This window comes from Callorhinchus milii, unplaced genomic scaffold (assembly GCF_018977255.1).
Source record: "Callorhinchus milii isolate IMCB2004 unplaced genomic scaffold, IMCB_Cmil_1.0 Scaffold7, whole genome shotgun sequence".
Classification (NCBI taxonomy): Eukaryota; Metazoa; Chordata; class Chondrichthyes; order Chimaeriformes; family Callorhinchidae; genus Callorhinchus; species Callorhinchus milii.
In genome coordinates, this window is record NW_024704748.1 from 13,574,299 (window position 1) to 13,593,267 (window position 18,969).

At 39.0% G+C, this 18,969-nt stretch overlaps 1 protein-coding gene across 7 annotated transcripts in view; it reads right to left on the reverse strand.

Moving 5' to 3' along the window:
- The window catches only part of col13a1 (collagen, type XIII, alpha 1), a 115,549-nt gene extending 97,779 nt beyond the window's left edge, over positions 1–17,770 (reverse strand). For all 7 annotated transcript variants that reach the window (XM_042336763.1, XM_042336766.1, XM_042336764.1 and 4 more), the window contains exons 1-2: positions 17,091–17,770; positions 16,287–16,356 (exon numbers count right to left, since the gene is read on the reverse strand). In XM_042336763.1, coding sequence (XP_042192697.1) covers positions 16,287–16,356; positions 17,091–17,387 — 367 coding nt within the window. In that variant the 5' untranslated portion in view covers positions 17,388–17,770. The remainder of the gene's footprint in view (positions 1–16,286; positions 16,357–17,090) is intronic.
- Positions 17,771–18,969: the final 1,199 nt, after the last annotated feature.

Sequence of the window (18,969 nt, forward strand, 5' to 3'; positions counted from 1 at the left end):
TGTTTTTCTTCTGTTAGCACATTGTTTAACAGTGACTAACTGTTTTGAATAATATTGTGCTCTTTGAGAGAAGCCCTCCCTTGTTTGTTTGAGAAATGCATTTCTCCAAGTTGGCTTTTAACAGTAGGCGACCTGAAACCACTTCTTCACTAAATGCACAATTTGTTGGTGTTTCTCAGTTACAACCATAGTCCAATACCCATGATACATTCATTCCATTGTCTGTGCAGATATTTGGTTTATTCAGCTGTTTGACCCACCATGTTAAATGACTTTTATTGTCCCATATACAGCTAGCACAATAAACCTAGTTTTTGTGTTATACCAAACATGTTGCATTCATTTCTCAATGCTTCAAAAACAAGATTGCTCCAGTAACCTGTCTTCACATGTTCAGAGGAAAGAAGCCTAAGTTCACTTCTGCTCAACTCACAATTATACATCCTGTGAAAATGATGGTTCAGTCACTTTATAATAATCCTTGCATTTTGATATAGCGTTTTTCACATCTTCTAGGCATCTCAAAGCGTTTCACAGAATATACTGTAAAGTGAACTGACTGTATTTCTGGGTGAAACGTGGGGGCCAATTGCAAACAGCAGTGTCCCACAAACAGTCGTGGATTGAAGTGAATAATTTATTATTGTTTTTTCCTTGAGGGATTTTTATCAGGCATGTGGAGGAAGGAAACTTGCCCAAGGTTTCGCCCTTGCTGGGAATCAAACCAAGGTCTCTCGTTTGCTAGGCAAGTGCTCCAACCACCGAGCTACAGGACTCCATACTTTAGTGGAATGCATCTTAAACTTTAAATTAAAACCAAAAAATATTAAGAACTTTATAAGATTTAATAAAATTAAGACATTTTCTTTTCGTACAATTGATCTTAGATATGACAGAATTATACACATTGTACCAACCTAACACATTGGAATAGCAATGCAAAGGTTCCTCTGTTTCAATGTGTTCCCAAACTCAGCCAAGCCAAAATGGAGAGGTACTGAAACATTTGCAACAGGCTTTCAAGTTATAATATCTGTGCTCACTCAGTCAACAGAGGTCTAGACAGATTTTTCAGAGGATCAGCAGCTTTGGACAGGAAGCCTAAATGTGCCACACTGATGGTGCATACAGCAGTCAAGCAGTTGATTATTATGTTGCTGGGGACTTGCCTTTCCCTAGATTGCTGAACTTATCTTTGGTTCTCAGGTTTTTTTTCTCAGGGAGGGGGAGAAGGGAAAGGAGGAGTACCATGTTGCAACAACAGGAGACATGAGTAGTTAAGTGTCGGGTGAGAAGTGTTCTGTCATCTGCAATTGAAGTGAATTAAAATTAGCTGAGGCCAGGAGTGACAACTGACTCAAGACATTGACTCAAATCGCTCTCTGTCCTTAAATAACTTAATGGTCTGGATCCTGAAATCATCGCAAGTAAGTGGGCAAGCATGTGATGTGTAAAATCATCAGGGGTGAAACATGGTTGCATTGATAATAATAATAATCCTTGCATTTGATATAGTGCCTTATCACGTGTTTGAGACGTCTCAAAGCACTTTGCAGAATAAACTATAAAGTGAATTGTATATTTTGTCGGCGAAACGTGGCAGCCAATTGCACACAGCAGCGTCCCACAAATAGTTGGGGATTGAAGTGACCAATTTTTTTTGGAAGGAGTTATTACCCCCGGAAAAGCGATCCGATATTCATTGAACAATCGATTCCTACTTACTCCTAGGTAAACAGAGACGTGTGAAGTAAGAAAACTTACCCACATTTTGCTCTGCCGGGAATCAAACCCAGGTCTTTCGCTTGCGAGGCAAGTACTCAGCCATTGGTGTTGGAGGCTGAGAGTGAATCCTAAGCATCAGACTGAGGGCCTGGAAACAGTCATTAAGCAAGCTAGTTGTTCACAAAGATTCAAAGAAACTTCTGGCTTTTTCTTACAACTGGTGACCTAATGCAGACACAAGTTGTGTATTCAGCCAATAGACAGATGTCAACATTTGCAAACATAGTGGAGAAAAGAATCTGCACTGGTAGCTTTCCTGCACTATGTTTGCAGGAAAGATACTGCAAGGTCTTGTCAAAGTGATAGACATTTCAGCTTTTCACATTTTTTATACTCTGCTCTCCTCCTCTCCCTCTCCCAGCCACCACCCACCCCCCACCCACCAAACTCTGCTAATCTATGAAAGCTGCCTCCAGCGTGGGTCTCTCCATTCTTCCACTTGCAAAACTAAATCAGAGTCAAAAGACTGACTCAGCTTTGTTCAAAAAAAAGTATTATTTACACATCCATATCCATTCAATGTCATATTTATAATAAAAACACATTTAATCAATTAATAATAAAATAATTATCCTTGCATCTGATATGGCACCTTATCACATCTGAAAGCGCTTCACAGAATATACTGTAAAGTGAATTGACTGTATATTTTCTGGGCGAAAGAATGTAGATACTTAAATAAACCCGACACGCACTCCGTCATGACAGCTGCTGAATATTAATAACCAGGTACTAAGTTATGCACGCAGTCTATTCACAAACTCACCAACAGAATGACACACAATGAGTTGAAAGATACACTATTATGAGGTGAGGATATGCATATTCTTGGCAACCAAACAGAATTGAAGGTAAGCTTCAGGGCGGTTTAATGGTTAAATATTCTAAAATATTTTGTTTTGTGCAACCTTAGTTTATCTAACAGAGAAAAAAACACTTCAGATGCTGCGGCGAAACCAACACACTTTACACAGATCGTATATTATCAGAGAAAATAAGTGAGTTGAGAACAGGGAAAATTATGCTGACAATCTTAGCACAGATTCTTCCCAGCAGTGCAAGTTCCAAATCTGAGGATGGAAAATTCTTATTCATTTTTAAAAACAGGTTAATGTCATGAGTTTTATGCATACAATAGCTACTGACAGAAATTGTTAATGTAATAAGTGATTCTTTTAGTAATGTATATAAAAAAGTACATTTCAAACAAACACTACTCTTATGCTGGAAAGTGACCTATTAATGCAGAGGGTTGGTGAGATTAGGAGAAATAAAGTAGGGGGGGGGGGGGGGGGAGAGGGGGTGAAATCACTATAATGTCTTTCCAAAACATGACTGAACACAAGCTTTGCCTTATTACTGCTTGCCCCAGGCCATAGACAAATGCATGCCGTAATGTAGGGCTGCAGATGACCAGATAAATTCTCAGTTTAGGTTTTACTGTAGTTGCGTGGGTTCACCAAGATAAGATTACTTCTCACTACAATGTTTGAGACCACAACTCTGCCTGCAAAACAACTGCAGCGTTGTGCGTTTTAACCCACTGTCTTTCTTGAGGAGCCCAAACAATCTCCAGCTAGGGGCCAGTGTTTAGACAAGTTGAATGAAAAGGTTATAAAAGGACACATGCAAGGAATCTAATGAATACGTTCACACAATTAGGACATAAAATGGCAATTACATCCAGCAAATGTAAACATAGCAGGAAATGCAGAGCCTCAACCTTAATTAAGTCTTAAACAGCATTTGGAAAGTAAATGATCAAAGCAGCAAGATACATTGTACCTTTGGCAACTTTTTTTTAAATGATTACATAAATTTGCACATGAATAGAAAACACACTTTCAAACTTCCTGCTACTAAATCATCCATATGTCAATTAACCAACTAAATTCCATATTCCAAATTATGAAAAAACAAAGCTGGCACATAGTTATATATACATACACACATTAAAATAATGATTTATCAATGATGCTCACTTTAAACTGGAGACTGAAATGTCCTTGCATCAAGAAATGAGTTTTGGTACATTATAATGTGCATTATAACTGACAGTGCTGCTTTGATGCCATACCACTGTTATGTGCTCTGAGATGCTATCCTACGTGGAGGGCACTATATAGGTACAAGTTATTGTTGTTATAATGCTTAAAAGACCAGATCATGGCGTATTTCATAAAATAAGACATTTGATAGTGTGCACTACAAGTTGTATGTTAACCATGGCGTTACTAAAAGCCGAAAGAATTGCAATAAGGCTCATGTATGTCTACTTCCTCACCACCCCACCACCCACGCCCCCCAACCCCCCCCGCCCCATTACACACAGTATTACAAATTCGTGGAACGGTGGGAAAACATCACTTAGAAGTGCTCACCACCCAGTTCGATAGCTTTCCCAAACAGTATATTTTCACCCACTTATTAATGTCTAACTCATTAACTGGGAGCTTGACAGATCTCAATTTTGCATCCAGTAAATTATTAACCTGAATTTGGAACATTTACTTAGTATCCTTTGATCTTTCTACCGCAATATTAGTACCTCTTGCAAATGAACACATGTGAGATCACACAAAATATGTATAATTTACACTTATTGTGCGACAATTGAGATTAGAGTATGACACCAGTGAGATAACAAATGATTTACTAGAGGGCAGGCATTTCATTATCTGTTGATTGGCACATTAAATTCACATCCAGCAAAAGATGCTTAGTAACTGCAAAAAGCACTTGGGATTAAAGTCAATATTAAATGGGCACTGACCGTAGCGCCGCCTCTGTGCTGCCAGATCATTCAGCCAAAGATATGGGCCTTAGCTGTGAATTTCAGCCTAAATAAGGAGTTACAAACTCAGGTGTTAACAACACTGACCAATATGATCAGAAATGGGAAGTATAAAATCAGGCTCTCTCTTCCCCATAGTTCCACTGTTAGAAATAACAGTACTTCCAGCAGTATAAGACTAGGCTTTTGAAACAAAAAATCTGCCAAAATGGACATTCTAGATTTAATTGAGGAAGCTCTGGAAATCAATGCTACACATTGTACCCCGTATTATTCTAGAGAATACATCTGCATTACTATCTTGTTTCGTTTTTGTACTTTCAGAGTTACACGCATCCTCTTGTTAATTTGGATTGATTCACAATTTGCAACACTAAAATTATGAAGACCTACGTAGGATTGGTAATCTTGTTGTTCCAGCCTATGAAATGGTGTAATCCAATGTAAACTAATGTAAAAAAGATGAAAATGGATGATTACAAACAATTAAACTTTTTTTTATTTCTATACTTATTTGTCTTGGTTATCTTGGGTGCAGGTGTCAGCTTGACTCCGTTTGGTAACACTCTCACCTCTGACACAGAACATTGTGGGGATCAAGCCCCACGTCAGGACTTTTGAGTTCATGGTCTAAGATGACACTCCTTTGCAGTGCTGCAACAGTGTCATCAACTAATCTGACAAAAATATGTTTGTGTTACATAACAAACAAAAATCATGAAAACTAGCCATTAAATTGATATCTTCCTCTTTGTGGACTTGTCATTAAGGAGTTCCAGAATTAGCTAACGTTTATTTATTAATAATAGAGTAATTCACAAAATATTAAGTCATCTACAAATATTTGCAGAAAGAACACAAAAATGCCTCTCACTGCATTTATTGACTAGTCATCTCAGAAATGGACACTGTTGGCTTTATTTGAATCTGTGTCAATTAGACACACAAATGCAGACAGATGGCCAGTTGCACTATACCTCTGATCTTTGTCTCTTCATCTGAACATTGGAAGACAGACAGAATGTAATAACGTTCCTGTGTTCTTCGAGACATGTGGGAGATCAAATGTTTCCTCTGTTGTCAAGCCAGCCCAGTGTTTACACTGTCACAATACCAGCATCATACATCAATACAATACCGAGAAGAATTGAGGAACATTGTTATACCAAGTAGGTATCTCACTGGCAAATTAGTAAGAGAACATGTAGTGCCCACCTCTTCCAACTAACCAATGGATATATTTTGGTACCATACAAGCTCGAGTCAACAAAAACTACAGTAAGTGTTCAACGTTTTGATAAATTAGTGCTACTTTAAGATGCCAATGATTATCTGATCATTGACAATTTCAACTACATTTTTAAAACTATTACACAAAGGGAAACAAGGTCATGAAAGGGACATATCATCAAGTGTTTCAAAAGAGATTTATATCACTATATAATCAACAGAAATTGTTCTAGCTTACTAATCTTGCCAAACTACTTGCTGCTAGATTAGTTTCATTTCTAACTGGACTACAAGCACAAGTACCTAAAGAGTGTAGTTAATCCACATCTTATCTGGGAATTAGCATGTGGAAAACAAAAGTATTTTTCAAGCAAACAGCATTTGACCAGATAGTTGTAAAAGTTGGTTGTGGAACTAGTCAAAAATTTCTAGCTGCACAACTTACTGAAATTATTTTAAAACCTGAATGTCAAACTTATGGCCACAATGATAACAGTAACTAACTTTCTGATTTAGCTTACCATTTGCCATGAAAGATGCAGAACTAAACTGGCACATTAAATTGTAGTTACTTTCAAGCTGCAGTATACACATTCTGCAATATTAGTGTCAATGAATACGCAAGGTAAGAATTTAAATCAGTTAACATCATGACACTGACTTTATTATCTGCACACTTGCTTATATTAAATCTAGTCCTTGTTTTAAAAGAGATGCTCTTACCATGTAAAACAAGATCTGCTATAATTCATTTATCTGGAAACCCCCTCAAAAGTAGTTTGAGAAGGGACACCTCACACTTAGTGTCACATGTAGTGGGAATTTTCAAATTGTCTTGCAAGGCACTTCAGAATGACACCACTGCCCATTTTAACTTTTAACTATGTATTGATACCACTCTGGTGATTTTGACATTATTTAAACTGTAGCGGGCTAAATAAACTTGGCTATCAATGAGCTGTAAACTTAACATTAACAAGTGTGGCCTGCTAACACAGTTTTGGATATGCATCAGAGACAGTGATCCTTATCAAGTCAAATGAGCCAAGCTTTTAGTTATGAAGTTATGATACCTTTAGCATATGCTGTGGTCTGCAAATCCCTAGCTTCATTCCCGGCTTGCTTCCCCAGTATGCATAGCACATCCTCAGTAAGACAGTCATCTGGCACTTGGCATGAAAACTAATCGTAAAGGAAGGAGAGAAGCCAACTCTTTTCCTGTCATCAGAGATGTCAAGGTTAACATAGGCGGATTTAAATGCATTCCATCTTTTCTCTCCTCCCCCCGCCTCCATCCAGCCTCCCACATGTACATGTCATCCACCAGCTAGGCAATCGCTAAGATAGAGACAAAAAGGCTGGCAGGATCTTATTACAGAATATGTGTACCAGTTCCCATCGGCCTGACTCCATGTAAACTGACAAGTTGCATTTCCTCTGCTTAGACACTCTCTATTACAGTCTCAAGTAAAGTTTAAATACTACACACAGTTACTTTTAAATAGACTCCTATTTACTATGTAGTTATTACACAGAAAAATAACACAATAAAGAGTATCGTAACTGCACATTACAAAAATACTTGTTGAAGTTTCCCATGCATTCTATTAGATGCCACAATTATCTTTTCTATTTCATTAGGTAGTATAAAAGGATATTTGTTAAATTAACATAGGTGTAAGTTGATTATTTCATTATGTCAGTGAACACCAGACTGGAGGATACAACACGAAATGTGTAAGATTCTTATATGGAACAGGCTCTCAGATGTAGCCACTAAAAATAGATCCATATTCTAAAGGGAACTAGGATTCAGGGTAATTGGTATAATAACTGTTCTGGTTCATTGGTGTGCGAGTTGAAAGTAAAGGAACATTGAAGTTAGGAGATCAACAAGAGATGAGGGAATGATCCATCCCTGTGTGTGAACTGAATCAGGCCCTCATGACCTTTGCTCTCGTTATGTTGTAGCTGTACTAAAGAATTGAACGGAGATCTGAAATTTTACGTTCCTTCCTCCCCTCTTTCTCTCTCCTCTGAATTTTAATTTGATATTTACACAATATCAGGAACAAAATCAAGACAACATTTCTGTAATTCACATTCAAAACATCAACCTTTTACCATGATGTGAAGCAGGGTGGCAGAGAGGTTCACCAGTACAGTGGAAGGAAGCAGCTTAAGACGGATACATGCGGTCGTTTTGTTAAGCTTAAGCGGCTTCCACTGCATTTTCAACAACAACTTTTTTTTGAGAAAGAAGAAATATACATGATTTAATAAAGAATTATATATTAATATTATATAAGCCAGCTTTTCCTCACACATCCTCAATTTTTTTATATAAACTTTGAACAGGGCCTCAAGTACAACATTCTAATTTGGGGTTCACTATTGAAACTGAAAAGTGTTCTGTGTTTTCTATGTGTCAACCATGACCTGCTTAAACAACCACCCAGACTAGAGTTTTCTCTAGCCACTACAAAAATAAGCAGAATTGCCCTAGTGACACCACAATCACAGCAGCGCAGCTCTGATCAGAATCTATGCCAGGTTTTAAGTGGGACACACACAACTGATGCCTCCATACAAAATCCTATAGTGTATAGAAATTCAACTGCTTAACAACAACATCAGGCATTTATATTGCACCCTTCACACCAGACGGCATCTCGTGTCTGTGTCTCTATGTCTGTCTGTGTGTATCTCTCTCTGTCGCTATCTATTTGCTTAAGTATCATTTATTACGATTAAACATGCATCGAAATGGAATGTGGGTGGCCATTATATACAAGATCAGTGTTAGCAATTAGTCATTTATGGAAATATAAACTATCATGTGGTATTCGCCACATATATCCATATATAGAATGCTGTAAGTATTTGTGATTAATGCAAGCCCTGACACACTGGCACATTTGGTTATTCTGAATATTTTTAACAGTGTCTTTCAAAATTGTTTAAGTCTTTTATATGAAGCTAAAAAAACACCATTGTATCCATAAAGCAACATTCTTTAGCGCGTAGTTTGCGTTAATTTGAGGATCGAGAATCAACAGTAAAATTGAACAATAAAGCTTAGTACTGTCTCAACTATGAACGGGAATGACACACATTTCACCGTTTGATGCGCTTTGCAGCCACAAGATGGAAACCCCAGGAAAAAGTTCCGGTGCTTGTTCATTGGATACAAAAGCTGCTGTATTTGTTCTCAATATACTGCATCTCTATACATGAAAGTTTGCTTTTACTTACAAAAACACCGCACACATGATTCAAAATAATTTTAAACTTTAAAATGAACCACAACTCGTTTCCTTTAAAATATTTTGCCAAATTATAATTCCCCGAATCCCTCTAAAAAAAAACTTTTTTTTACTAGTGATTCTTCAGTTTCCATAACACAATTTATTCATGTGGGCTGGCTGTAACTATGAATACCTCTTAACCATCAATTGTATAGACATCCAGGAGAAACATTGGCACTGCTCACAATATCACTAAAGATCACTTCATGGCTGTTTGTTGAGTTTTGCTGCTGTAAATGGTTGCACCATTTGGCCAGGCTAAAGACCAGTCACTATGTATAACAGTAATTGCCTCTGAAGCACTTTCAGATGTTTTCAGGTGCTTTCTGGGACTGCCGGGAAACTATAGTACCAATGAGTATACATCCAAAACTTTACTTTCTATGGTTACAGGTAAAAATATATTTTCTACTATAGTTTGTGGAATTATTCTATGTTCGAGGTACTTCACTCTCAATAGGCTTTTTTCTGCTTCAAGCACTTTTTCACTTGGGAATTCTGCAGTCTCAAGAATCAAAAAGAAAAAATAAAGAGAGAAAGAACTAATTAGACAACAGGGACACAACCCTATTACATACACCATTCTCTGTGGAGGATTTGTCTCCTTGTTAGCTTTCAACTGGAAATGGTAAAACGGGAGAATCTCTAGAGGGAATGTTAGTCCTTCTGCATTTATAAAAGACAAGTGAAAGTCAGCTGGCTTCCTTAATGTTTAAAAAGCAATTAAAGACTGTCCAACTGAATGAGCATCAACAGATTGCAGAGCAGAAATAATTTTTAAAACAAACTGAAATTACAAATTGAAGGTACAATGAACGCTAGACCATACCGTGTCCTAATGTGACTATAAATCACATTGGAAGGGCAAGGAATTAGCTTCTTTATGCCTGTTACCTCCCATCCTTAAAAACACTCTTTCCAGAGGTGCAGTCCCACAGCTGTTGTTCCCTCTCTTGTCCGAGTGATCATTCTTCATGTATGAGCCTCACCCATAAAAGATCAGCGGAACTGGTATTATTTGAGTTAGAAACTTGTCTGTGATTAAAGTTGGCTGAACATTTCACTCTGGTTCTTACCTCCTGTTTCACATTGTGGGACTGTTTACTTGTTTCAGGCCTCAACATGGACTTAAGCACGATTAATCTTGGATAGAACTTCTCAACTCTAATTCACTGTGTTTTCATGGTATTGAACCATGCAAATTGCAGTTAGGGTTTCTGATTTTGCTGTTGATATGGCAGGTATTAAATGAAATTATGCAATATGGTGGCATTCAAACCTCCGGTTAGATTAATACCATTCGGAGTGAATTAAGTTTCATCCACAGAAACCATGTGATTGCACTTTTGGAAACAGTAAGATTGCAATTTGGAAAACAACAGGGAGTATTCTCTATAATTGAACACAGTTTGATTAATCAAAAGGAAATAATCAATGTCTTTAATGCATAAAAGACCCCCACAAAACAGTTTATTATAGGGAATGGCAGCATGTTGAAATAATCTTACCTTTGATAAAGCTTGTTCTGATATGTGGGTGTGCACACACAAATTCTTCCTCACTGCAACCTCACAAATTCTTTTGTTTAATTCCAAGTGCAAAACAGAGCAACAATTGCTAAAATATTTTTATTTAGAATGCAGCAATGCAACCACACAAAGAAAAACTCAACATTATATCTGTTTTCAGTTATACTGTTCCATATTAAACCTTTTAAGGAGAAAAAAAAGTATGAAAATGGGAAAACAGTGTTAAAAAAAATTCCACCTGAAAATAGTCAACTTTATCTTAAAAAGAATGGAGTCAAGAAAATTGAAGAATTTCACACTAAATGTTTGGCTATAGCCTATAAGAAGAATAATTGCAGCAGCACATATTCAGAGTACCCCACCCAGTCTTCACTGGTTGAAGTGCAACAGGCTTGCAATCCTTATAGTTAAACAAACAACTCCTAGGAAGATCAAAGATGCCTAAGTGGCCTAAATGTTCTTTTCTAAATAAATATTTTAAACCAATTCGGCTAAAAAGCACTCTTACTCTATTAAGCCCGCTGTAATTATTTTGTTGTGTAAGTAAAAGAGTTTATTAAAGTAGTAATAATATTTTCTCAACAAAGAAGAAATCTTCCCCATCACTGGCTGTTGGGAATTGATGCCACACAGGATCTGGCTTGCTGGCTAAATGGCCTACCCCAAAAGGTAAGTTGTGCACAATTCCAGAAAAATTAAGGTTACAGATCTCAACACACCAATGCCTTTTCATGTCCGCACTTCATCAACCTGCGTATAAGACCAGTCTGTAGACCAAGTAGTTAACACAACTACACTGTAAAAAGACAAGCATACTACTACTTCATTTGTCACTGCACTAAATACCATAAAGGACTGAAAATAAAAAGAGAATGACAACTATCCTAATATCTTAGATGAGGTGTCCTGACTATTGACATCGTCATCCCTCAATTACAAGCAATATATAGAAATAGTGGCACTGGTGGCCTATCAGCATCAGCACTGTGAAGGGAGGAGCCTATTGCTTAATATATATTGACAACATTTGAGCGCAAGTAACTAATACAAATGTGAAACTAAAACACTCCTTAGTGTTGTCTCCTGATTCACATCAACAACTGTCAGTGACTAAATATTGATTATTGCTCACTGATTTAATAAAGTATAAAAGGACACAACCGTATATAAACAAATAATTGTACCCTTGGATTACAGAAATTAGTTTCTGTGCATATTGGGAACCCACATATTTGGCTTAATCACTATAATAATCAAAATTTGTATTGCACTATCATCATCCAAAAATTTTTGTGCCAATAGCTAACAATTAAGCACTGCAACTTTTCATTCCGGCAGTTAGTTTTCGATTTGTTGAGACAGATGTCTGAAACAAAACAGTCCCTCCAACGCAACACAGAAATACACAGCACCACGAACAGCCTGACACTACCTGACCTTGTCTAATCTCAGAGTGCCAAAAGTATCCTGCATGGGGTCATATTCACAAACCTGCAACAAGTCACAATTTTGTCTTGAAATAGCCTAGAAATGGGAGGATGGAATTTGAGGAGGAGGGAGGGGCAAACAGTAAGATTTTAAGATAATGGTCAACCAAGTTTATATTAACTGTCATTAACACAGACTGCTCCAGACCCCAATCATCAAAGGCAGGTGCCAAGAACAAGTTTTAACGACTGAAATATAACTTCTGTAGTGTACATGGAAAACTATAGCCAGCTGTGAAAAATAAAACTTTTGCAACACTCATCAGTATCATGAATACCTTCCCATGCCTTGAACACAATGAATTTATAATTCTGCCAACTACTTGAACTTTCATAAATATCACTTAAATCTAAAGACATATTCTTCATCCTTAGGAAGAGTACAGTAGTGGCAAAGACTTCATTTCTGTCATTTTACTTCTCTTACATCCCCTCCCTCTGACGACAGTGACTCAATTTGATTTCAATTTGATGCATACCAGCATCTTTACTGTGCCACATTCTTCACATGTAGACCATAGATGTTGGTGGACTATTTCATTGTGTCTGGAACGGAGAGAAACGTTTCACAGCCAAACCCGGTGCTATCTTTATGTGATATCTAATCGTGTGTACTTTCCATCAGAGGGGATTGGATAACAATAGGAGCCAGACTCCTGGCTGATTTGTTCCACTCTCTAACCTGGGAGAGAAATTGAGGCACCAATAATGCTGAAATCTGCTCAGTTAGCACAGACAAGTGATTAAACCTGAAATCTTCCTTGTCTGGACAGTTCATTACCATATGGTGTAGTACACTTGATGATTGAACCATTGAGAGAGAATTTGCCTAATTTGACCTTCATGGAAAGAGTTCACTTTAGAAAAATGTCTACAGAACCTGGGTCATCCATGTATTATAATGCCATGTATGTATCAAACATGCATGATCCACAAAAGGGGCACAATAAAAATTTAGTATTTTTTTAAAAAAGGAAAAACACCTATAACTGCTGAATTTGCATTCTGTTTATACAATCATTCTGCTATCAAGTGTCCTGAAATGGGAAAATAATATGTTGGTTCTTTTCTTTCTTTATCAGGTTTGATATTGTCTGAGATAAGCGTAAATATATATCTACAAATAAGTATATATTTTGTTTAAAAACATTTTTGCTATCAAAAAGGTCTCCAAGAAGTGCATTGTACATCACCAAATTTCCTTCTGAATTACTCTGGAAAATAAAATGATGTGCCATTATTCAATTTAGGCCTTTTCAATATTCAGAAGAGAGATTTTGCGTCCCATTAAACAATTTATATACTTCTTTGAAAGGTCCCTTATGAAATGTCTCTTTTGGAGGTTGAAGAGCCCTATTTATCATCATAGCTCATTCCTTTAAAATTTGAGATTAGCTTTGTTGTCCTCCTCTCCACCACCTCTCAGACCTGGGTGGCCTCCCTATGTCGCATCACCCAGAACTGCACACAGTATTCCAGGCGTAGCCCGCAGAACTGGAATATTATTTTTGTCTAAGTCCAAGCGTGCTCACTTGTACATTATGCAACGGTCAATTTTAACAAGGACAGGAGATAAACAGGTTGGGGTAAGTTAATTGTGGGAATCACTGTAGCTAAAGGCTATTACAATCATTTGGGGGGGGGAGGGGGTAATGTGTTTTTAACAGATTGTGATTTTACCCAAGCACATAGTAATGGAGAAAACACATAACCTACATTTCTTCTCCTGGTTATAATGAATGACAAAACCAAGGTTCCAATAAACCTTTCTCCAGTTGCTTACATTCTTGCCTGATTTTACAGAATTTAGTTTAAGATTTAAGTAATATACTTCTGTATACATCGCTTATCGAATATCCTTGTACCCACCTTACATTTCACAATGTTCAATATTTATACACAGATGTTCATGTTAGGGAGGTATTAATAATTCCCTGTTGAGCTCTATTTGGAATTATAAATATCGTATTTTTACAAAGCATTTGAATTCCCAACAACCTCCACATCCAGTAAAATACTTGTCAATCAAATCATAAACTACAAGATAAGTCAGGTTTACTTGTGTCAAACATCCCTCCTGGAAACCTTTTGTTTTTTTTAAAAAAAACATACAACTTTGCAAATCTGCCAGGATGATTTTGGACTCTACTGTTTCTCACTGTTGTGGGTAACCCCCGACATTCGCATTCCTTCAATTAGTAGCCTGAGGTCATGTAACCTAGATGTAAGCAGAATTGTCAGCGTTAATGGTACCCACTTATGTAAGAGCCAGATGTGGACAAAAACACAATTACAATAAAGCCCAAATGAAGTGTATGCCAAATGGAGTGTACACCCAGTCTGAAAACAAGAAACACTGGTCCTTATCACCACATGTGTTTCCCGTGCAAAATGTTGTTATACGCATAATTAACATTTTCGTGCAGGCAGTGTTATTTCTCAGCTGATAAACTGGAAAAGATTCAACTGTACTTTTGGGCTCCAGTTTTCTTCCCCCAACCAACAATTGAAGTCCAGTGTAGCATTGTAATCTCTACATTATTGCAAACCACTTTTAGAAAGGATTAAGTGAGGGGCAAACTTTTTTTTTCCACCCACATTGTGAAATGAATTGCCCCAAATTGCTTCCCATTATTTTACACATACTTTTAAATAAGTGACCCGATGGCAGTGAAACACAAATAAAGCCCGATAAGCAGTGACATAGTCAGATGAACTAGTCCACATGTACACAAATAAACAAGCAAACCCTGACTGTAAGTTTCGGACTCTAAAAGTTTCCTGGAAGCAGTGTTGGGTCCATATTGCAGCTGTTGACAATGGTTAAGGATGCGGAGCAACAGTCAGTGCAGCGCCCCTTAGGTTAGTCTCTCTACACCGCCCACACAGCTCCTTGAACAAACTGCTGACCTTCGGTCGCTACCTAATCCCCTGGAACTCAAGCCAACTAACAGCAGAGCGCCTGCACTTTCCCTTCTTGCTGCGTTGTTACTGAACTCTGAGGGTCGGCATAAATGGTTACAGATGGATTTTACGCATCGCAGTCTTATCTAAGTACTTACATAAAAGCATCGTTTTCCTTTGGTGTGATGAGTAACACACACTTTTTTGGGGGCTTGGGATACAGGAGCGATAACGTTGGAATGTAATTTATACAAGTTAGGAGGGAGTCGTGTCGGATCGTTGTTCTTACATATTTTAAGATGTATGCCCCTAAGTTATTTAAATTAATATTAAAACGAAATTCATTCCCCATTATAAAAATAGTTAGTGAAAATTAAGCTAACAGAAAGTGACTGCAATGTTTGACAGTGACGTGTTGCCCCCTATATACAATTACGGACAATGCTGCCAAAATAATACCTGCATTGATAACAATTCCACATTGTGGATTGCATCAGTACCTATCTTAGCAATCATACCTTTAATCTTAACATCCCACAACCAGAATGTTAGCTTTAAAGCCAGATGCATGTGCTACATCCAACGTTGAGTCCTGAATAAAAGTTCTAAGTTACGCCTGAAATTACAACCTACAGAAATTGTATCCATTCTGTACTAATCCATTCTGCCTACCGACGTTGAAAAACAAAGTACGAAACAGTTGAGGAAGAGGAACACGTTTGCTTAGTTGCTAGGAATGGATTGGCACCGAGGACTGTCTGCACCTCTGCAAGTCAGATGGACTGGTGGCCATCAACAGTGCCTTGGTTTTCCTGTGGACCTGCCTTGTCTTTGAAAGGCGGTTTCCCCCAGAGCCAGTTCAACCTCAACGAGGATATTTTTTAGATATTTTATTGACCATGACGGGAGAGTGGACCACTAGGGTCCAAACTCACAACTTTCTGGTCTCAATTCCAGTGCTCCATCTGTAAGCGAACCAAAATATCGATGCAATCCTCCCTCTACAAATAACTCCGACCTATTGGGGTTTCTACATAATCCAAATGGTCAACATCAGCAATGAAACAGATGATGAATATTGTAATATAGTATTCCCAATAATGGTTTCAACATTGTTTTGCGTGTTTATTTTGCTGCCTTGGAGAGAGTCTGCCACTGTTTTTTTTATTGCTTGGCTCGCAAACCAAGGAGTTCTATATAAGCAGTTCCTTCTGAAACGGTCTATGTGGGACAGTCAGTCCTTTCTTACCTGGAGGACACAAGCAGTTGCTCGGAGCATCGCGGACCAGTCGTACCTTAGGTAAATGTGCCTTTAGTTTCTAAAAACGAAGAAGAAAGGGAATCACATCTCGACAAACAGCATTCTGGTGCAATTTTCTCTGGACTGTCAGAGAAACTAACTGATATCTCTCTGACTCCAATCGGCCAGTTTCATACAACTCTGGTACTTCCTAGAAATAAAATACATCGATGATTTTTCTTTTTTATTAATAAAAAAGAAACGTCGATCCAAAAGGCGTAAAAATTCCATCCTCTCTTTGAAATAAATGGCGTTATAACAAGTACGTCTCCTTAAACTAAGATTTATATTTAGAATGCGTTTAGGAAATTCGAATTTGAAGTGCAAAAAGAGACTCGAAATGTGTGCTCAAGATTAAGTGCGATATCCTGCAATGTACGTGCCAATTAAAATACAATGAAACTCCAGTCGGCTCTTTGCGGTGAGCATTTGCCACACAGTGAAGCATGAAGTTTGGAAACGTTGCTGGAAACCAGAGTGTTTGTTTAGCCTCGCTCCAGGGGATACGTGGGAACGTTTGGTCTTATTCGTGAGCTATCATTCCCCCCCACCCCCACCCCCACCCACCCCCAGTTTAACAATAGTATTCATTAAGAAAAAAACAACGAGGAAACATGCATAATAAAACACGATCAACGTTTCCTTTAGGTTTGATTTTAAAGTCCTTGGCAGGGGTTCTCTTTTTTTTTATCTTTTAAGACAAGACAGACAGACAGACAGACAGTCAGTCAGAGTCAGTCAGTCAGCACCAACCTCATCAACTAGTTGATCAACTCTGCTTAAAATAGCCACTTCCATTCGGTCCACTGAAAGCCAGGCTGAGAGCGGCGGCTGTCTCTCATTTTCCAAATTTATGACGCGAGTTTGCAGATCTGAAGTCCTGAAATGCACCAAAATGCAAAATCCGAGAGAGAAGATTGATAGAACACAGCACACGACCCCAGAGAAGTCAGAACAGTGCCGCACACGCTTGGATGTTGGAGGTGCATTGGAGGTCCTTTTGAACTCAGGGTTATCCGCCTCTCGCGTCCCCTTCTGAGCTTCTTCCATAGTGCTTTTAACTCACCCTTATCGAGTCCAAATCTGCAATAAAATATCCTGCACTCATGAGAGCGGGTCCCAGCAATACACAAGGAACCCCGCGACAACCTTCGGATGAAATGCCCGAGAGTGGAGGCTGACTTTTAGATTTGGTTTTGACAACTCTCCCGTCTTGATGAAGCTGCCGCACGCAGCACACACGCACGGTTGCGGAGTTGCCTTGATCACTGAGAGGGTAGTGAAGCAGCCCCCGAGGTCTCCACGCCGGCAGACAGCGACTCGCAAAACCTCTTGCTTTAACGTCCTCAGAGCCAACGCATCGCTTGAAACGAGAGCAGCGCTATATCCATAGATGTCAGTTTCAGCCGAGCAGTTTAAGCCATTCCTCCCCCCACCCCACACACACACACACACACCCACCACCACCACCACCCACCCCCCCCTCTTCGTCTCAGTGGAACACAAACGCAGCTCCACTGCTCTGGTTTATCAATGCTATTTCCAGCCATACGTCTCTTTAACATAATTTATTTATTTATTCAAACTGACAGGGCGGGTTTCGGTCGGGATCTCCACTTTGATCATTAGTGACGTTCTCTTCCACCCCCACCCCCCCCCACCCCCACCTCCCCCTCTCTCCCTCTCCCCTTCCCACATCCGATTATTTTTAACTGTTGGGACGATTTCAAAGGGGACTTGGGCTGCAGCACTTCAAATGTTGCATTCCGCCTTTACACGTGGAGCTGATCTGACCCAAGACGAATTGATAAGCCCCCCCTCCCCCCACCATCTCCCCCCCCACTCCCCCCACCCCCACCCCACCCCCCCCCCCCCCCCCCCCCCCCCCCCACTTCTCCCCTGCAAAACTGGTTATTTTCCTGACCATTATAACTTACCGAGTCAAAAGAGGATCCCCTACAAGGCCAGTGACACGAAGGCTGCTGCTGCTGTGTGTGTGTGGCTCGCTTCCAAGCAGAAATCAACAGAACGTGGATTAGTTACCCAACTCGAATAAAGCTGGTCAAAAATATCACGCGGCACCTCTCATCTTTGTTCCTGTCAAGCCCGACCTGTCGCCGAGGCAGTGAGGCAGTGTGAGATATAACACAGCCGGTGTCAACCAACGTCTTGAGGCACAGTAAATGGTACAGGAATTGACAGCCTAAAGTAAAAGACACGGCTAAACAGCCTCCAGCGACAGTCACGGTGACAGACTGCCAATACCTTTAGCATGACAGTTCATAAGGTTTTAAGGCTAAAGTGTGGTGTAAGGTGCAGGAGAATCCAACGTTGCATTGGAAAATTGAGGGTGAGAAACTGACACTAAGAGAGCTAAAGTCGGATTTATTGTACTGGGGTCACAAATGCAAGATGCGCAATAGAAATTCCAGAAGGATTCATAAATGTTAAACCCCACAGGAAACCAGATTTGTGTCACGCTGACCCATGCAACTTTGCTCCAATGCAATTGGGAGGAGGTCAGATCAGAGTGGATTTCTCGCAGGTCATCAGTCTGGTTAACTTTCCAGTTGTTAATATTTTCTCTCCTGATGTTGCAGTGAACATGTAATAAATAACAAGTACATTTAAT